The sequence below is a fragment of the Tyto alba genome, unplaced genomic scaffold, assembly GCF_018691265.1.
Source record: "Tyto alba isolate M040663 unplaced genomic scaffold, T.alba_DEE_v4.0 Super-Scaffold_2, whole genome shotgun sequence".
In the NCBI taxonomy this organism is placed as follows: Eukaryota; Metazoa; Chordata; class Aves; order Strigiformes; family Tytonidae; genus Tyto; species Tyto alba.
In genome coordinates, this window is record NW_024881282.1 from 54175210 (window position 1) to 54192329 (window position 17120).

General features: G+C 37.8%; 1 protein-coding gene across 4 annotated transcripts in view; it reads right to left on the minus strand.

The window, feature by feature from the left end:
• Positions 1 to 17120, minus strand: part of USP15 (ubiquitin specific peptidase 15) — a 68846-nt gene that overhangs the window by 28338 nt on the left and 23388 nt on the right. For all 4 annotated transcript variants that reach the window (XR_006165280.1, XM_042792134.1, XM_042792133.1 and 1 more), the window contains exons 5-6: positions 12591 to 12736; positions 10030 to 10091 (exon numbers count right to left, since the gene is read on the minus strand). Coding sequence is in view for 3 of the 4 variants with exons in the window: in XM_042792134.1 (XP_042648068.1) it covers positions 10030 to 10091; positions 12591 to 12736 (208 nt within the window). In the remaining variant the exon portion in view is untranslated. The remainder of the gene's footprint in view (positions 1 to 10029; positions 10092 to 12590; positions 12737 to 17120) is intronic.

Genomic DNA, 17120 nt, shown 5'->3' on the forward strand with positions numbered 1-17120 from the left:
AAATGACTAAGATACATACTTCAAGGTTAGTTTAATAAAAGCATGAAACCATTTAATTAAAACTGTCTTATTACTAATGTTAAAAAAATTCCAGGACATCATGCAGAATACTAAATAATGTTTAAAATAACCTTTTTTTGCCAAAAGTAATAGCATCATCACTTATCCCCACTGTTTAATACTGTTTTAAAATATAAGAATATTGATCATTTTAATCACAAAGACTCTCTGAACTGAACAACTGAAACCAATATACAACTATTTTGTAGTGTATTTTTGTTTTTCTGATCAAATCTTACAGATAATGATGGAAAAGCATGTGAATACTCAAAGGAACTCGGGCACCTTCATGTTTTTGTGGGCCCTATGCAACTCCAACTGGTTTCCAAAAAGCTCCAGCTGTCATGGAAAGCTTTGAAATACATGTCACAATATTAAGAGAAAAAATTCTGCACACTCAAGATTTTTTAAGCACCTTTCAAGAGCTAAACTCTGCAAGGAGGTAAACATTTTTACACAATTTATTTTCAACTTTTTACTAATAATACTTTTCCAAAAGAAAAGATATATTTCCATGTGAAGAAAATGTTATTTAATTTTTAAAGTATTCCGATCAACTTTCATAAACCTTTCCTGTAATTTCCTTTATCAATCTAAATCCTCTCCTTCAAACATTATCTTATATGAAGTAAAATACAGACTGTGTCCACAAGAAAGATATAAAATTGAAGTCAGCTTAACCCTACTTAAATTCAAGACAAAAGTTATATTATGCACATTCTTACATGCAATTATTTCAGAAAAAGCTATTTGAACTGAGTTGGTTTGAACTGAAAATAAAAACAAATTTGAAACTTTAAAATAATTTAAACCAAATTAAAATGTTTTAAGTTTAAAAACTCAATGTATAATTGTTGTCTAAAAATTAAAAGAAACCAGAATAAGCTACCTAAATAAGGGTCTGGTTTCTACCAAAAACTAAAAATAAGTTAATTTGTTTCTTAGAGATGACAATCAGTAGTTTTACTCTTTGATAGTATTTGCTGTCAAATACAAAGCGATAATAACAGGTAAAACAGTAAGAGATTCCTATTATTCTGAGGTGTGCAGCCTTTCTGTTTGCTTATGGCTGCTTACATTGCTAAATCCTGTGTAGAGAACAGGATTCATTCACAGCTCTTACAGCTTTTAATACATTTCAATACTTGTGAAAAAACAAGCAGAGAAGTTGTGGATGCCCCCTCTCTGGATGCGTTCAAGGCAACTTGGTCTAGTGGAAGGTGTCCCTGACCATGGCAGGTGGATTAGAACTAGATGATCTTTAAGGTCCCTTCCAATCCAAACCACTCTATGAAAACTTTGTAACAACATTGGCAGAAATCCCCTTCATCATTTAAAATAAAAAAATAAGATCAAAACAAGGATAATACAAATCCCTGAAAAGACAGTAAGTGCTAAATCTGAATGTATTGCCATACTTCAGTTCTGCCTTTAAAATTGTACAAAAAAGAATACCAAAAGCATCTACTTGTAAAACAACTGCAAAACTGCAATGACTTAGGAATCTCCTAAGACAAAGTAAGTAATCAAACGTGCAAGAAAAACTCAATCATCTTTTAAATGCAAGGTTCTAAGACAAAGCATATATCCTTAAGCATATATCCTTTTAGTAGTACACTAACTCAGTATGTATTAATGCTACTGTGGTGTTAAAACACCACAGAAAGATGTCCAAAGAACACAGTTACTTGCTTGAGATAAATAATCAATTAAAAACTCTGGTTGTAAAAAAGCCAATGATCAGTAAATGACCTTGTTTCTCACATGCATGAGAAGAGTAAACCAAATTCTCAACATAGATAGAAAAATATCAGGAACTATGTAACGGATAACTTTGAAAGGTTAACTTTTCATGATCTAATAAACAACACCCACAAAACTCTTTATTATAGTTTATCATTTTAACAGTTCAGCAAAAGACAGGTTAAAAACCAAACTTTACTGTAGTCCTATGCCAAAACAGACCATAACTCACATTAGATATTGACTTCCCTACACACTTCATTAACCTTATGGTTAAACTGCTCTCTACTTTAATACCCATAGTGATCCACATTAGACACATAAATATGGACATCAGCAAAAACAACTGCAAGCAGAACATCTCTTTTTTTCTCTAATAATCCATGGGCATCTGCTACAGATTGCCTGGATCAGGACAAAAAAAAAAAAAAAAAAAAAAGGCAGACAAGGCTTCTTTGGACAACTAGAAGCAGCCTAACATTCATAAGCCCTAGTACTGATGGGGGACTTCAGCCATTGTAATACCTGCTGGAGGGACAACACAATCCAAGAAGGTTCTGGAGTGCACTCATGACCACTTCCTGACACAGGCAATTAGAGAGCGGACAAGGAGAGGTGCTTGGCTGGATCCAATACTTACAAACAAGGAGGAACTAGCTGGGAATGTGAAGGTTGGGGCCTTGGCTGCAATGACCATAAGATGGTGAAATTCAGGATCCTGAGAGATCAGGGCAGAAAGCAGTAGCACAGCCCTGGACTTCTGGAGAGCAGACTTCAGCCCTTCCAGGAATCTGCTTGGAATAGTCCTATGGGATAGAGCCCTGAAGAGAAGGCGGGCCCAAGAGAACTGGTTGATATTCAGGGACCATCTCCTCTCAAGAACGGTCCATTCTGAGAAGCAGAAAATCAAGCAAAGGCAGCAGGAAATCTGTATAGATGAACAAGAAGCTCCTGACCCAACTCAGACATGGAGAGCATGTCTGAGTGAAAGCAGTGGCAGATAACCCAGGAAGAACACAGAGATACTGCACAACTATGCAGGGATGAGGTCAGGAAAGTCAAAGCCTACCTGGTGTTAAATCTGGCAAGTGATACCAAGGGCAACAAAAAAGATTTTACAAGTACACAAACAACAAAAGGAAGACTTGGGAAAACATGGGTCACTGCTAAATGGGGCAGGGGTCCTCATGACAAAGGACACAGAAAAAACTGAGGTACTCAATGCCTTCTCTGGGTGAGTCTTTACCAGTAAGACCACCTTTCAAGAATCCCGGACCCCTGAGACCAATATCTAGAGCAAGGCTGACTTACCCTCAATGCAGGACAATTAGGTTAGGGAGCACTTAAACACACTGGAGATACCTAAGACCTTGGGGCCTGATGGGATGCACCAGCTGCTGAAGGAGCTGGTAGATGTTACTGTGATGGCACTCTTGTTTATTTCTGAGAGGTCCTGGCTATTGGGAGAGGTTCCTAAAGACTGGAAGAGAGTAAATGGCACTCATATCTTCAAGAGGGCAAGACAGAAGATCTGAGGAACTAGAGGCTAATCCATCTCATCTCAATTCCACAAAAAGAGCAACTAATCCTGGAAACCATTTCCAGACATATGAAGAACAATAAGGTGATGAGGACTAGTCAGCAAGGACTTATGAAATGGAAACATTGCTTAACCAGCCTCATAGCCTTCTATGATGAGATTACCAGTTTAGCAGATGAGGGGAGAGCAACGGTTGTTATCTCAAGTTCAGTAAACCTTCTGACACAGACTCCTGTAACATCCTCATAGACAAGCAGATGAAGCATGCGTTACATAAGCGTATAGTAAAATGGATTGAAAATGAGCTCAATGGTTGAGTCCAGATGATTTTGACCAGTGGCACAAAGTCCAGTTGGAGGCCAGTGATTAGCAGTATACTCCAGGGCTCAATACCAGGTCCTACACTTTCTAACACCTTTATTAATGAACAGAACATCATGGCAGAGTGCAACCTCAGCAAAGTTAGAGATGACACAAACCTGGAAGGAGGGACTGATACACCAGGTGGGTGTGCTGCTGTTCAGAGGGACCTCGGCAGGCTGGAGAAATGGCCAGACAGGAGCCACAATGAAAAGACAGAGGCCTGCACCTGGGGAGGAATAACCCCAGGCACCAGTATCCACTGGGGTGGGTGGGGAGGTGGGTGGGTGACCGGATGCAAAGCAGCTTGGCAGAGAAGCACCTGGGGTCCTGCTGGACAAAAACCTGAACAGGAGCCAGCAATGTGTCCTCGGGCCAACAACCTTGTGGGCTGCACTGGGAAAAGCACTGCCAGCAGCTCAAGGAAGGTGATCCTTCCCCTCCACTCAGCACTGCCCAGACACTCTTGGAATGCCGGGTTCACTTCTGGGCTCCCCAGTATCAGAGTGTTACAGGGACATACTGGAGGCAAGTCCAGTGAGAGGCCACAAAGGTGATCAAGGGATCGCAGCATCTGACCTATATAAGAGGCTGAGAGAGCTGGGAGTGTTCAGCCTGGAGAAGAGGTGGCTCCAGAGTGATTTTATCTGTGTGTATAAGTACCCAATGGGAGGGAGTGAAGAAGATGGAGCAAGGCCCTTCCCAGTGGTGCCCACGGAAAAAACAAAAGGCCATGGGTATAAATTGAAATAAATGAAATTCTCTCTGAACGTAAGATGATGTTCCCACACACACACACACAAAGGAAGTGATAAACTGTCACTTTTTTTATAGTTGGGGTTGGTCAAAAACTGGAACAGTTGACAAGAGTTGTTGTGCAGTCTTCTCCATTCCTGGAGATATTCAAAATGTGCCTGGATCTTGTCCTGAGCAACCTGCTCCAGATGTCCCTGCTTCGAGTAGGGGGACTGGATGAGATTATCTCGAGAGGTCCTTCCATTCTCAAGGACTCTCATTCTGTGAAGGTGTGGTTATAGTCAGGCTAACATACAATTTAGTATTTTAAAGCAGGTTTTAGTATGCTTAACCTACTTCAGTTTAGACTATTATTTTCTTACAAAATGCAGCTAATGCAGCTGATCTTATTTTTGGGGTGAGAGGTGGTTTCATGAAAGGTTGATATTTTAACATTCAGAGATCAAAAAAAATTATAATGTTCAGGGCATGCATTTGTTAAGAGTTTCTCAACCCTGCATTAACTGATATTAATGAACATGTTTGTTAAACTAACTTGAAAACTGTTGTACATTAACAATGTTTGATGTTTACCCACAGGGGCTCAGACACATGGTTATCACAGTCTAACAAATTATTATGCATCAGCAAACAGCAGGCCAGCTCTTGACTGTCAGGCAAGCTCTGACAGATCTTGCTTTTACAATTTAAGACATCAGAATAAGTCCCCAGTTAGCTCTACTCTCCACAATTATCTTTCTTACAGCAAAGTCAGTAGGAAGGCATACTTGTCTGCATGTCAACTGCTTCAGGGAAAAACCCCAGATTTTAAAACTCTTAGTTAAAGATAATAATTTTCATTTCAGTAGACATACACAGTTTTTCTTTTGAAGATCATGGATACTGTTTCCTAAAAAGCCTGGATACACAAGCATTGCTTTATTTCAGAAAGGACAGCTAAGCAACTTTTTTTTTTTTTTTTTTTGCCTCTTAAAAAGATTATGGGATCCAGCTCAGAAACAAAAGAATCAAGTAAGAGCCTCTAGTATTTCTCCAAGATAAAAAGCCATACAGTTTTGAACTAGAAAAAAAAATTATGAAAAAACTTCTCATGTGACAAATACTGAAAGAAAACATTAATTATTACAAGGAGAAAAAACTATAAATGTGTACAGTCTCACATTTTTGTATTGTCAAAAAAAATAATCAGTGTAGTGAAGTCTAAAAAAAACCAGATCAGAATTAAGTCTGTTACTTTTATTATACACACATGTATTGATAGATTAATTAAAAATTATTAGTTTTTTACCATATAAGAAGCATTTTTGAAGAATATGATGGATCAATATACTTAATACTTATTTATTAAGTTTTCTAAGAAAACAGCAAACAATACTTTTCTAAAATGGGAAGGAAAGAAGTTCCTAGTTTTGCTGTACATTTCTCTAACTTGCTTTTATATTTGCACATAAACAGGTAACAACATCTTAACAGAAAACCAACAGAAACCTTGTCCTGGCTATTAATTCGGTAATTTGTGGAATTTCAAAACTTAGGCACTGTCCTTCTTGTCTCTGGTTTTATAATCAGAGATTGTATGAAAGTTTTTATATGTTGTACAGTTTTTCCTGAACACAAGTAATTTGATTTTGCAGTACAGTTGCTTAAGTTACTTGAACTACAACTTTAGATTTTTTTATATCTTAGTTTAAAACATCCTCTTGAAGATAATAAACCATTCAAATAGGGTTGGCTGGTTGGTTGTTTTTCTGCCTGTGGTATAATCTCCTGCAGAAGGCTACAGATACAAAAAAACTGCACACAGATCACAAGTCTTCATTCAAGGACTGAGCTCATGAGCAACTAAGCTACCAAGGCAACTGAGATCTCCACGTGTGGATGTGTTTGTCACATGTATGACATTGAGGAGACAGTTATTCACAGAAAAGTTAGTATAACAAAATTTTTCTGCAGCACTGTCCATTAAGGCTGAGTAATGTCTATTTTGGGAGCAGATGACAGTAGAGACATTGCAGGAGAAGTCACTATGAGCTCCCTAGAAAAAGTTTCACAGAAGCCAAGATTCCTGAGCAACAAACATCCCAGTAGCCGATATAAACAGCTGATATAAACAGAACCTCTCAGAGAGCCAAAGATCCAGCTATTCCTAAGCCTGACTAACCCTCTGCACATTTTAAGAATGTACACCACATTCAGATACTTCCAGACAAAAAAAAAAAAAAAAAACAAACCACAAACATTTTAAGCAGTATTAATTATGAGACAAGAGCAGATATCATTAAATTTCAGTGGGGTTCTTATAGCAGATGTTGCAATGACTTCCACAATTAAGTAAATTCAGAAGTTAGAAGAACAGTATACATAAAAGAAATCCAAACCCTGACAAACTTTGACATAGACCTGAAATTCTAAGTTACACAGCAGGGTCTCTGCTCCTATATAAAAGACCTTGAAATCATTTCTTCCAAGTTTCTTCAGAAGAAGAGACACTTATGATGATAATTGATCTTTTCACTTGTACTGATTCATTATACATTTAAGAGAAACTGAATTATCATTTTTGAAAGTGTTCCTTCTTATACTGAGCTGAGGTCCCAATTTGTCTAGTTTCAAGGTATGTTCTTTTCTTGCTGTTGAAAAAGATGCTCACCCCTTTAACATGTTTCTCATAAAAAACTGCCAGTGTTCATCAGCTGCAGTAGGAACAAATCAAAATTGCCAAAAGAAGCAATCAATACAGTGATTGCTGTTATGCTTCAGCTAATGAGAGACAGGAAAAATGTGCAGAACATCTTACTATCTCTCATTTTCAACTATCACAACGTAGGTTGTGTTGCTGTTCAGAGGGACCTCGGCAGGCTGGAGAAATGGCCAGACAGGAGCCACAATGAAAAGACAGAGGCCTGCACCTGGGGAGGAATAACCCCAGGCACCAGTATCCACTGGGGTGGGTGGGTGACCGGATGCAAAGCAGCTTGGCAGAGAAGCACCTGGGGTCCTGCTGGACAAAAACCTGAACAGGAGCCAGCAATGTGTCCTCGGGCCAACAACCTTGTGGGCTGCACTGGGAAAAGCACTGCCAGCAGCTCAAGGAAGGTGATCCTTCCCCTCCACTCAGCACTGCCCAGACACTCTTGGAATGCCGGGTTCACTTCTGGGCTCCCCAGTATCAGAGTGTTACAGGGACATACTGGAGGCAAGTCCAGTGAGAGGCCACAAAGGTGATCAAGGGATCGCAGCATCTGACCTATATAAGAGGCTGAGAGAGCTGGGAGTGTTCAGCCTGGAGAAGAGGTGGCTCCAGAGTGATTTTATCCGTGTGTGTAAGTACCCAATGGGAGGGAGTGAAGAAGATGGAGCAAGGCCCTTCCCAGTGGTGCCCACGGAAAGGAGAAGAAGCAGTGGGCACAAACTGAAGCACAGGCAATTCTATTTAAATATAGGAAATTTTGTTTTACGTTGAGGGTTGTCAAACAGTGGACTATGTTTTCCAGGGAGGCTGTGGAGCCTCCATTCTTGGAGATGCTCAAAACCTGACTGGACACAGTCCCGAGCAACCTGCTCTAGGTGACCCTTCTTTGAGCAGGTAGGCTGGACCCGACAATCTCCGGAGGTGCCTCCTAACCTCAACTTTCTGTGATTAGCTTAGGTGATGTTCTGCCCTTTTCAAGCATTATAAAACTTTCATACTTTCCAACATTCTGTATTCTGACCTTTCTAAATATGGCATTTTATTCCCTGGCCTCAGAATCTGCGTTTACAATTTGTACTCTTCTAAAACAAACACTACAAAGGTTAGTCTCAGCAGGAACTGGTGTGATAGCAGTCTGTGAGCAATGACAGGACTGTAGGAAAGTATCTGGATATATATTATTTGTGATGAGAAACTAATACTCCTATTGCATCTCACACAGAAGACTCAAAGGCAAGTGTTTAATGTTCCTACCCCTTTAAACATTTATTAGATATTTCATAAAGTTTTAAACAGATGTAAAAACCTGACCCCATTTGCTGCTTGTTGATAGTTTCTATTTGCATTCACTAAATTTTGCAGACCTTCCACTATTACAATGAATTTGAATACCAAATTTCAAACATTCTTTCTGATAGCTGCCAAACCTCAAAAACATACCCCAGCTTCACAGTAAAACTATTCATCCTCATTTTCTGGTTTACTTATAGTCTGACACCAGAATTCTCAATCACCACTTTACTTGTTACCAGATCAAACATTTTCCAAGAGTTACTCTTTAATTCATATACTACTCTTTCATGCCTTCCATAAAGTGGAATGGAAATTTGGCAGAATAAAAGCAGGTACCAGCACCAAGAGTATCTTCCCACCAAAACTTCCAAGAGACTCCATGACACTGAGTTACCCAAATTCTTTTAACCTTCAAAATCTACAACTAAAATTTGTCTCAGAATTTACATTTCTACGAGAAGCTTTTTGAGGTCAGATATTGAAGTATTCTGTATCCCATTCTTTCTGTTGTTCTACATTCTCAATTCTGTGTGTCGTAACATCTTGCTGAGCAAGATTATACTGTTCATACTAAGCTTAAATTGAACTCAGGCTTCACTAAGGAACTTCATAGGAGCTAGTGCTCCTAATAAAAGTGCTTGACATAAAACGCCAAAGATAAAGAATATCTGTCCTTCAAATGATAAGCAATAATACTATAAAAATGCTTTCAAAACAACAGTGAGCCTCAATTACATGAATGAAGAATATCAAAAGGAATAAAAGGAACTTGAAAGAACTTTTTATGAAAGATATGCTCAAGAACCAGCCAACAAAGGGAAAAGACACAGCTGTTTGTAAGGCTGAGATGGTGTTAGTTTACTACTATTTCCAACTGTTCTTCAAAACCACCAGAACATGAGTTAGATACTGGAAACAATATTAAAAAATGTTTACCCATCTAAATGAGAAAAAACACACTCAAGTCTTTCTACTCACTTGCTGCTATCAAGGTGCTGCTGATAAAGGCAGCAGGAAGAAAAATAGAAAAAAAAAGACCATCGTACTCTGTCAATTGATGACAGCTCAACAAAGAACAAAGGCAACATGCTGGTAATGTAGACTGCAATTTAAATAACATTTATGTGCAAATACCATGCTCTGGAGATAAAAGGAGAAGGTATCCATGAAAACATTTACATGTAAGAAAAATTCTGATAAAATACATATATCTATGTTCACCTAACAGATACGCTATGCTTTGAAACAGAAATCTAAATAAAATAAGCTAAGTTTTACAGTTTTCTACGACAGATTTACCCCACCCCACCCCCCCCCCAATTTTTAAGCAGGATAACATGTATCACTGGCTGAAATCAACAAAATTAAGCAATATACATGCAGAAATTCACTATTATTATGTCACGTTCCACAACGTGCAGCACTTATAACAAATACAGTATTTGGCTTATTTTCAGCTTAAAAATCTGAAAGCCAATTTTCAAAATAAAATGCGACTTCTAAAACCAGGTTTTTTTAAAAAAGCAAAATAATAACATCAAAATAGCTAAGCTATGGTGAATAACATAACAAATTCATAACTTACTTAGGAGTCGAAGGGCCTCTTGGCCATGTTCCGTCCTCATTCTTCTGTTCTATCACCAGTACCTACCACAAAAAGTGTAATAAGAAAGCTGAAATAAAAATATCAGTAGATTGCTTTCTGTTCCAGTCTCTTATATGTATTTGCTGACATGTGATTGAGATGGAAAAGACTGATGTTTAAGTTAGTATCACCCGAGGTTCAAGAATATTCCATTCAATTACACTGCACCTTCCTCTTGCTCTATTCACTTTCTTCTCCCCACATCTTAATTTATGCAACTTAGGGCAAGCCACTTAATATTTCTATGCCTCAACAATCCATGGATAAAATGGCAAGACCTTGCCTCTCAAAGAGGTCAGAATGTCTAAATAGCATGTATGAATCTCCAGAAATCACATGTCTATAGAACAGCCCTGTTAACAAAGGGATACTCCTGAAGGTATTTTGCTTCATGCGCAACACAGATCAGTAGGGGAAAAAAAAAACAAAACCAAAACCAACAAAAACACAAACCAAACTATTTTCTGCTTTGATAGCCTTAAAATCATACCTGTCTGATTACTCCTGTATTCTTTGCAAAAGCATTCATTTAATATTAATTTTCCAGTGGGTCAGTTGGCTAATAAAATTAATTTCATTCAAGTTGTTATTGGTACAAAAGGGAGTACAGAACACTCAGTCCTAAACAGAGGCACCAAGTGCCATTTGAAACGCCTTTGGGTATCTGAGATATCTGCCCTACACTGACAGATATGACACAGGACCTACAAAAAGCTCATGCCTTTCTGGATTGACAGCTGGGATAGTCAGATCATTTGAAATGGGAACTACACTCCAATATTTAAAATTAATCTAACTCTCAATTTCTAATGCAACTAACTTTGCATAACTGTACACTGATGGTTGAGGACACTAATTACTGCCATGCTATGCCTGTATGCATCCACACAGTGACATACATTCACATATGTACCTATGCTCAAAACCTAATACAGAAGTCATACTGCCACTTGAAGATATAAACACATTTTCAGTCTGAATATACTAAGACATAACATTGAAAACTAGCTTTCTATCATGACCAGCTTTCTATCTGGAAAAGACTAGTCTGCTATCTTTCGGTCATAAATGCTGTAAAACCGATTCTGCCATATTTCCTTCCATTAGCTTTCAGAGACTACTAAATAAAAGATTTAGACTTAAAATTTCAGTGGAACTCATAAAGGCTCACTTCAAAAATCAACCGATAAATGCAAATCATTAATTTACTCAATCACACACATAGTTTAGCATTACATGGTAAAAAAAAACCCTCTTAGTTTAGATAGACTGTAATAGTTAGAATAACTATTATTAGATTAGGAGGCTCAGGCAAGAAAAATAACAACCTTGTGTGTCAGCAAGTGCAACTGACACATAGTCTACCATGACACTTAGCATTTTCAGAAACCATGGTTAAACTTGGTTTTGAACAATATTTGTTTTGCTGAAAGTACAGATGTCACCTAGAGATGTTTCTATGGCTATATTAGATCATGCTTGTTTCACAGTTAATGTTTCACTGGGATAGAAGCAATTTTCAAGTTACATCTTTGACGGATATCTTTTATGGGAGATGTGGGCTCTTCCAACAGGACCTCTGCATTATTAAAATTACCTGTGTAAGGGTTTAAGTGCATGCAGCATGAAGCTAAAGGGCACAATAGTTCAATTTGTTATTTTGGTACACTGATTACTGACCTTCCATGCCATAAAAGAAAACTGAAGCACAGCATAAATACTCCTGATAAATAGGTTAGGGTCAAGTATTTCAAGGGAAAAGGAAATACTTTAATATAATCTCGCATACAATTACTGCCATCAAATTTAATCCATTCATATTTGTAGCACTACAGTATGAATTAACAGCTGTTGAAAAAACATCCAACTCTATTTGAAGACTAAAGAATCAATGTAATAATCTGAAAAATTATTCCAACAGTGAAATTGTTCAATCAGTTCACATTTATTTGTGTAGCTTTAACATCCAATATTTGTTCTTTATATTCACCTGGAAAGCTAAAAAAAAATATCTTGTAAGAAATCCTCCCATAAAGGGAGTTTAAAGTGATGACATAGTCTCATGCTAAAGTAGGTTTTCAAGCTCTTTTCTCTATATAGTTCTAACCTGACATATTTTCATTTTTTTCTTAATTTCTTTTTGAAATCTGGACAGTGGAATTTGGGTAGAAGACATTATTCTTTTAGAGTACCTAAATGTTCTTCAAATTTTGGGTTTCATCATAGGAACATATCCCAGATTCTTGGCATATTTTTTTTATTTCAGGTTTTACCCAATTCAAGTCAGGAATATTACATAAAATCATTTTTAATTCACTAGGAGAGTTAAACACATCTTTAATCCTGAAAATACACTCGAAGACTACTTTTATATTCATGAATTTGTTTATAAAATCCTCTGTCGCTAACACATAGGAGGTAATTTTCATTTAAAAAGAAGGAAAATTCATTGGGTACAGCTACATTTTCATGAGAAAAAAGAAAAAAATATTACACTGTACCTGTCCCTGGTATAAACCAGCATCCTGTATGGTACTGTCTGGTTTATTCAAAGGTTCAAAAGTATTACTCATGTATTTGTTCCACAATCTGGTCTCTTTTTCACCTGGAATATTGAAGATTTTTCTTATCTCTTTTTCAATTGTATCTGTTTTGAAAGGGAGAGAACAGAAGTTTAGCATTTCACGACACAAACAGTATAAGGCTGAATAAAGCATGAGAATCACCTACTCTTTTCTTATATTCAAAACACAAATGAAACTGTAGAAACAGACATGCAACTACATCATGTTGTAGGACAAGCAGCAAGTTGCTAGTTCACTTGCTTTTAAAATGGAAACAGAGGACTATTTTACTCCCTCATGAATCTCTTAGCAAAGCAAACCAAATAAAGACAAGTTAATAAATAACTGATGACAGGAGGTACCTAGGTACCCAACTACTCATTTCTCAGTGTAGTAACACAGGAGTGTGAGTGGGTAGAGAATGGTTAGAAGTGAGACTGGCAGCAAAACCAGGTGCAGAAGTGCAAGTCATTCTGACTCTCTCCCTAAATCAAACCCATTTTGGTTTTCACTCTTCTACTACCCCTATCCCACTGCAACTAGCACTAACCACAAAATACATGCATAAAGTTTAATTTACACACTCACAGAAATTAAAGACTTGTAAAACTGAAGAGCATAAATTTACTTTAAAAGAATGATGAAAGATTTTACATCCCTGAAAGATTTAACATAAAAAGGGCTACCAGCCCCTACTCTACCTGACAGAAGTATAACCAGTGCAACGTTATTTTAAGGTAGTATAACTATTGTCTACAACTGAAATTTAAGAAGTTCATAATTAACTCCATTCTCCTTATGCAAAAGTAGAGTTTATTAGTGAGTTCTTTAATTAATAAAATATACCATAGCAAGCTCACTTAAAAGGTTTTTGTTTGCTTTCAATTGGTACACTCATACAGCCCCGTGGCAGCCAAGTCTCATAACAGCTAACACAGAAAACAAAACAGGAGCAAAGAATCGTACAGTTTATTCCTGGTGATCACTGAAAACACAATTATAAAAATGGGCACTGTAAGCTCTTTGAGAGACATTCCACTGAAGTCTCAGGACAAAACACCAGTGTGTCAGCAACTCTAGCATTCCCCTTGTTCACTTTTACTTAAGATTATTATTTTCTCTTCCACTAAGTTAAGTATGAAAAGCCAAAATGAGACCTGAAGCTTAAAAGTACCTTGTAAAAATCCAGCCATTAGCTTGCAAAATGCATGACAACTAGCCAATAAAATATTTGTAGATATTGTAGACAAATTAATACAATTTTGTTCTATACTAGTTAACATGCATCTTAGTATGAAAACAAGTGTTAAAACTGGATTATATGTTTCTGTAACAGAGATATGTAGGTAAGGTAGGTGCTATAAACAAGGCAACAGGCTGTTACTTGATTTGTTGACTATTTTTTAAAAAAATCATGTACTGTCTGAATCAGTTCTTAACCAATGACTTCAAATAACTATATTTGAATGCAAGAATCTAGAAAGCAAGAATCTTCAAGAAAAAAAATCCAGATTTATCAATGACTTTCACTAAAAGAATTTATAAAATATGTTTTTTCATTATTAATACCATGACAATTAATTGCTTGAGCATTGCAACTCATATTCTTTGCAAGTACTAAGTTGACATTTATTATGTTAATTTTTAACGTTCCAGCTTAACTAACAGAACTGTTATGAGACAGGAAGCATCAATCCTATCAGATGACTACACATTATGTCCAAGACTCTGGGAAGAAGAGCATGTTCCACTTGGCTATTATGCTAAACTTGAGAGTGTGGAATTAAAGTTCTTCTACATGCTTCCATGAACATAACCAATGCACACTTTATAATTCTTTGCCCCTGCTCCCCACCATGTATCACTGAAGTGCTGGCTTATGATCGAGTGTTCCAGCATAAATGCAAACATTACATTCAAATAGGTATGATCTGAGGCATATTGCATAAAGCGTTCTCCTCTGTTAGTGTTATGCACATCCCATCTAAGAGATAATTAGTACTAGGCTGACATCTAAAAGAGACAGCAAGAACTGTTCTTTAAAGATGCCTCTCACTTCATCAGCTGTATAGAATGACAGAATGGTTTAGGTTGGAAGGGACCTTAAAGATCATCTAGTTCTGCCCTCCTTCCACCAGACCAGGTTGCTCAAGCCCCGTCCAACCTGGCCTTGAACACTCCCAGGGAGGGGGCAGCCACAGCTTCTCTGGGCAACCTGTGCCAGGGCCTCACCACCCTCACAGGGAAGAATTTCTTCCTTATATCTAATGTAAATCTATCCTTTTTCAGTTTAAAACCATTACCCCTTGTCCTATCACTACACTCCCTGACAAAGAGTCCCTCCCCATCTCTCCTGTGGGCCCCCTTTAAGCACTGGCAGGCTGCTATAAGGTCTCCCCAGAGCCTTCTCTTCTCTTGGTTGAACGACCACAGCTCTCTCATCCTGTCCTCACAGGAGAGGTGCTCTAGCTGCCCTATCATCTTTGTGGCCTCCTCTGGATCCGCTCAAGCAGGTCCATGCACGTCTTATGATCCGGGGTCTCCAGAGCTGGACACAGCACTCCAGGTGGGGTCTCATGAGAGCAGAGTAGAGGGGGAGAATCACCGCCCTCAACCTGCTGGCCACACTGCTCCTGATGCAGCCCAGGACATGGTTGGCTTTCTGGGCTGCGAGTGCACATTGCTGGCTCCTATTCAGTTTTCCATCCACCAGTACCCCCAAGTTCTTCTCCACAGGGCTGCTCTCAACCCACTCATCGCCACAATCTGAGATAGTTCAATTTGAGAGTTAATGGTTATGGATCTCATATAGGATATATCCTATATCGTTAAAAATCAGACAGCTCCTCTGGAAAAACAGATGCATGATTTAAGTACTATTTTGCAAGACTACATGGAAGAGTCTTGATGAGATGCTGGAGAAGTTCAGTGGATCCTAATACAAGTATACCCCAGCTCCTAAAGGCTAGTGCTACCACAAATACTGACTAAAGGAAACTGTAGTAAGATGTTCATCTGTACTATGAAACAGTAATCCCAGCTTCCTAAAGAAAGGAAAGGCTAGCCATATATCCCAGAACAAATTGTCCTCAAGGGTGGCAAGTTTCACATTCTTGTATTCTGCAGCAAATTAAAGGGAAAGATGAATCAAAGCCATTTGTCAAGATAATTTACTAGCAAAAGTCCAAAAGTCCATTAGATCCAGAGCCACTGGTGTAATCTTCTACAAAGTTTATCAGCTCAGTTTTGAAACTGTTTATGGCACTGCAGACACAACCTGACTCCTATTTGTCTATAACAGAGGCTACAGACAGTCTTTCTGCCATTTTGTGGTTTGTAAAACTCTTGAATAAATGTAGAAAAGGCCTACACATTAGCTGATGACTTAATTTTATCATGCTTCCATACGATGAAGACTCCCGAATGGATCGTTAACTCATATTCACTCAGAAGCCCTGATGCTCTCTAGGATCAGCAACAATAGCTAGAATGAAATGCTGTCTGAACTACATCTGTTGTCTAGCTCATTTTCTTTATAGAATTGAAAAACAAGCCCCACCCCCCCAAAAAGAATTTGTCAACAATCAGTCTCAAAGTTAATATGCACTGTCTCCAAGGTGAAAGTCCTCAGTTGTACGAGATTCCCAAGAAGGTCCAAAGAACACATTAGATGTGTCCAGTACCACCCCAAGAAGATGACTGTCATTATTAGGTCTGCCCTTTATTTTTTCCTGCCTTGTACTAATGTGTTGACATATAACTTAGCTTAGTTTTTATCTAAGTGGAAAAGCAAAGGTATTCTGGGAATAACACACATTTGAAGACTAGTAGATGAATATTATACTGTGCTTAGAGCATTTAAGGTGCTCCAAAACTTTCTCTGTTTATGTGAATTAAGTAAGGTCTTGTACTGATCCTCTGAGGGAAGTAAATAATCAATGATTGTCAGTAGAAAAATTAAAACTTCTTGAAAAGACCTTAGTTCCTTATGTCCACTCACTCCAGTGTGGCTGATATTGATTCTTCTACAAGTCTTCTGAAACCATAATGAAAATTTATCCGGTACTGGCACATACAAGGAAGGGTGAAAAATAATCAAGACTTGCTAAGATTCCTCTTGCACATGATTTATTGATATAAAGAGCATCTCTGCTATATATTTGACGAATTCCAAAACTACCTTAAATATACTTAAGGATAAGTGAGAAAAAAAAAATCACCATCTTATTAATGAACAATAAGAGAAAAACCTCAAGCATCAATTATTTTTTCACTCTTAAAAGTGGTTTTAATTTTTTCTAGCTCTTCTAAGAGACAAACTCTTCTAGATGTTCTGGCTAGGATGGCCCTGCTTGGTGCTCTGCATAACGAGCTTCAGCTTCAGAAAGGGCGTATTTTTAAGGCTTCCAAGAGCACGTCATCCACATCTCAGGAACACAAATTAGGCCAGTGTCTGGAAAGGGGTTG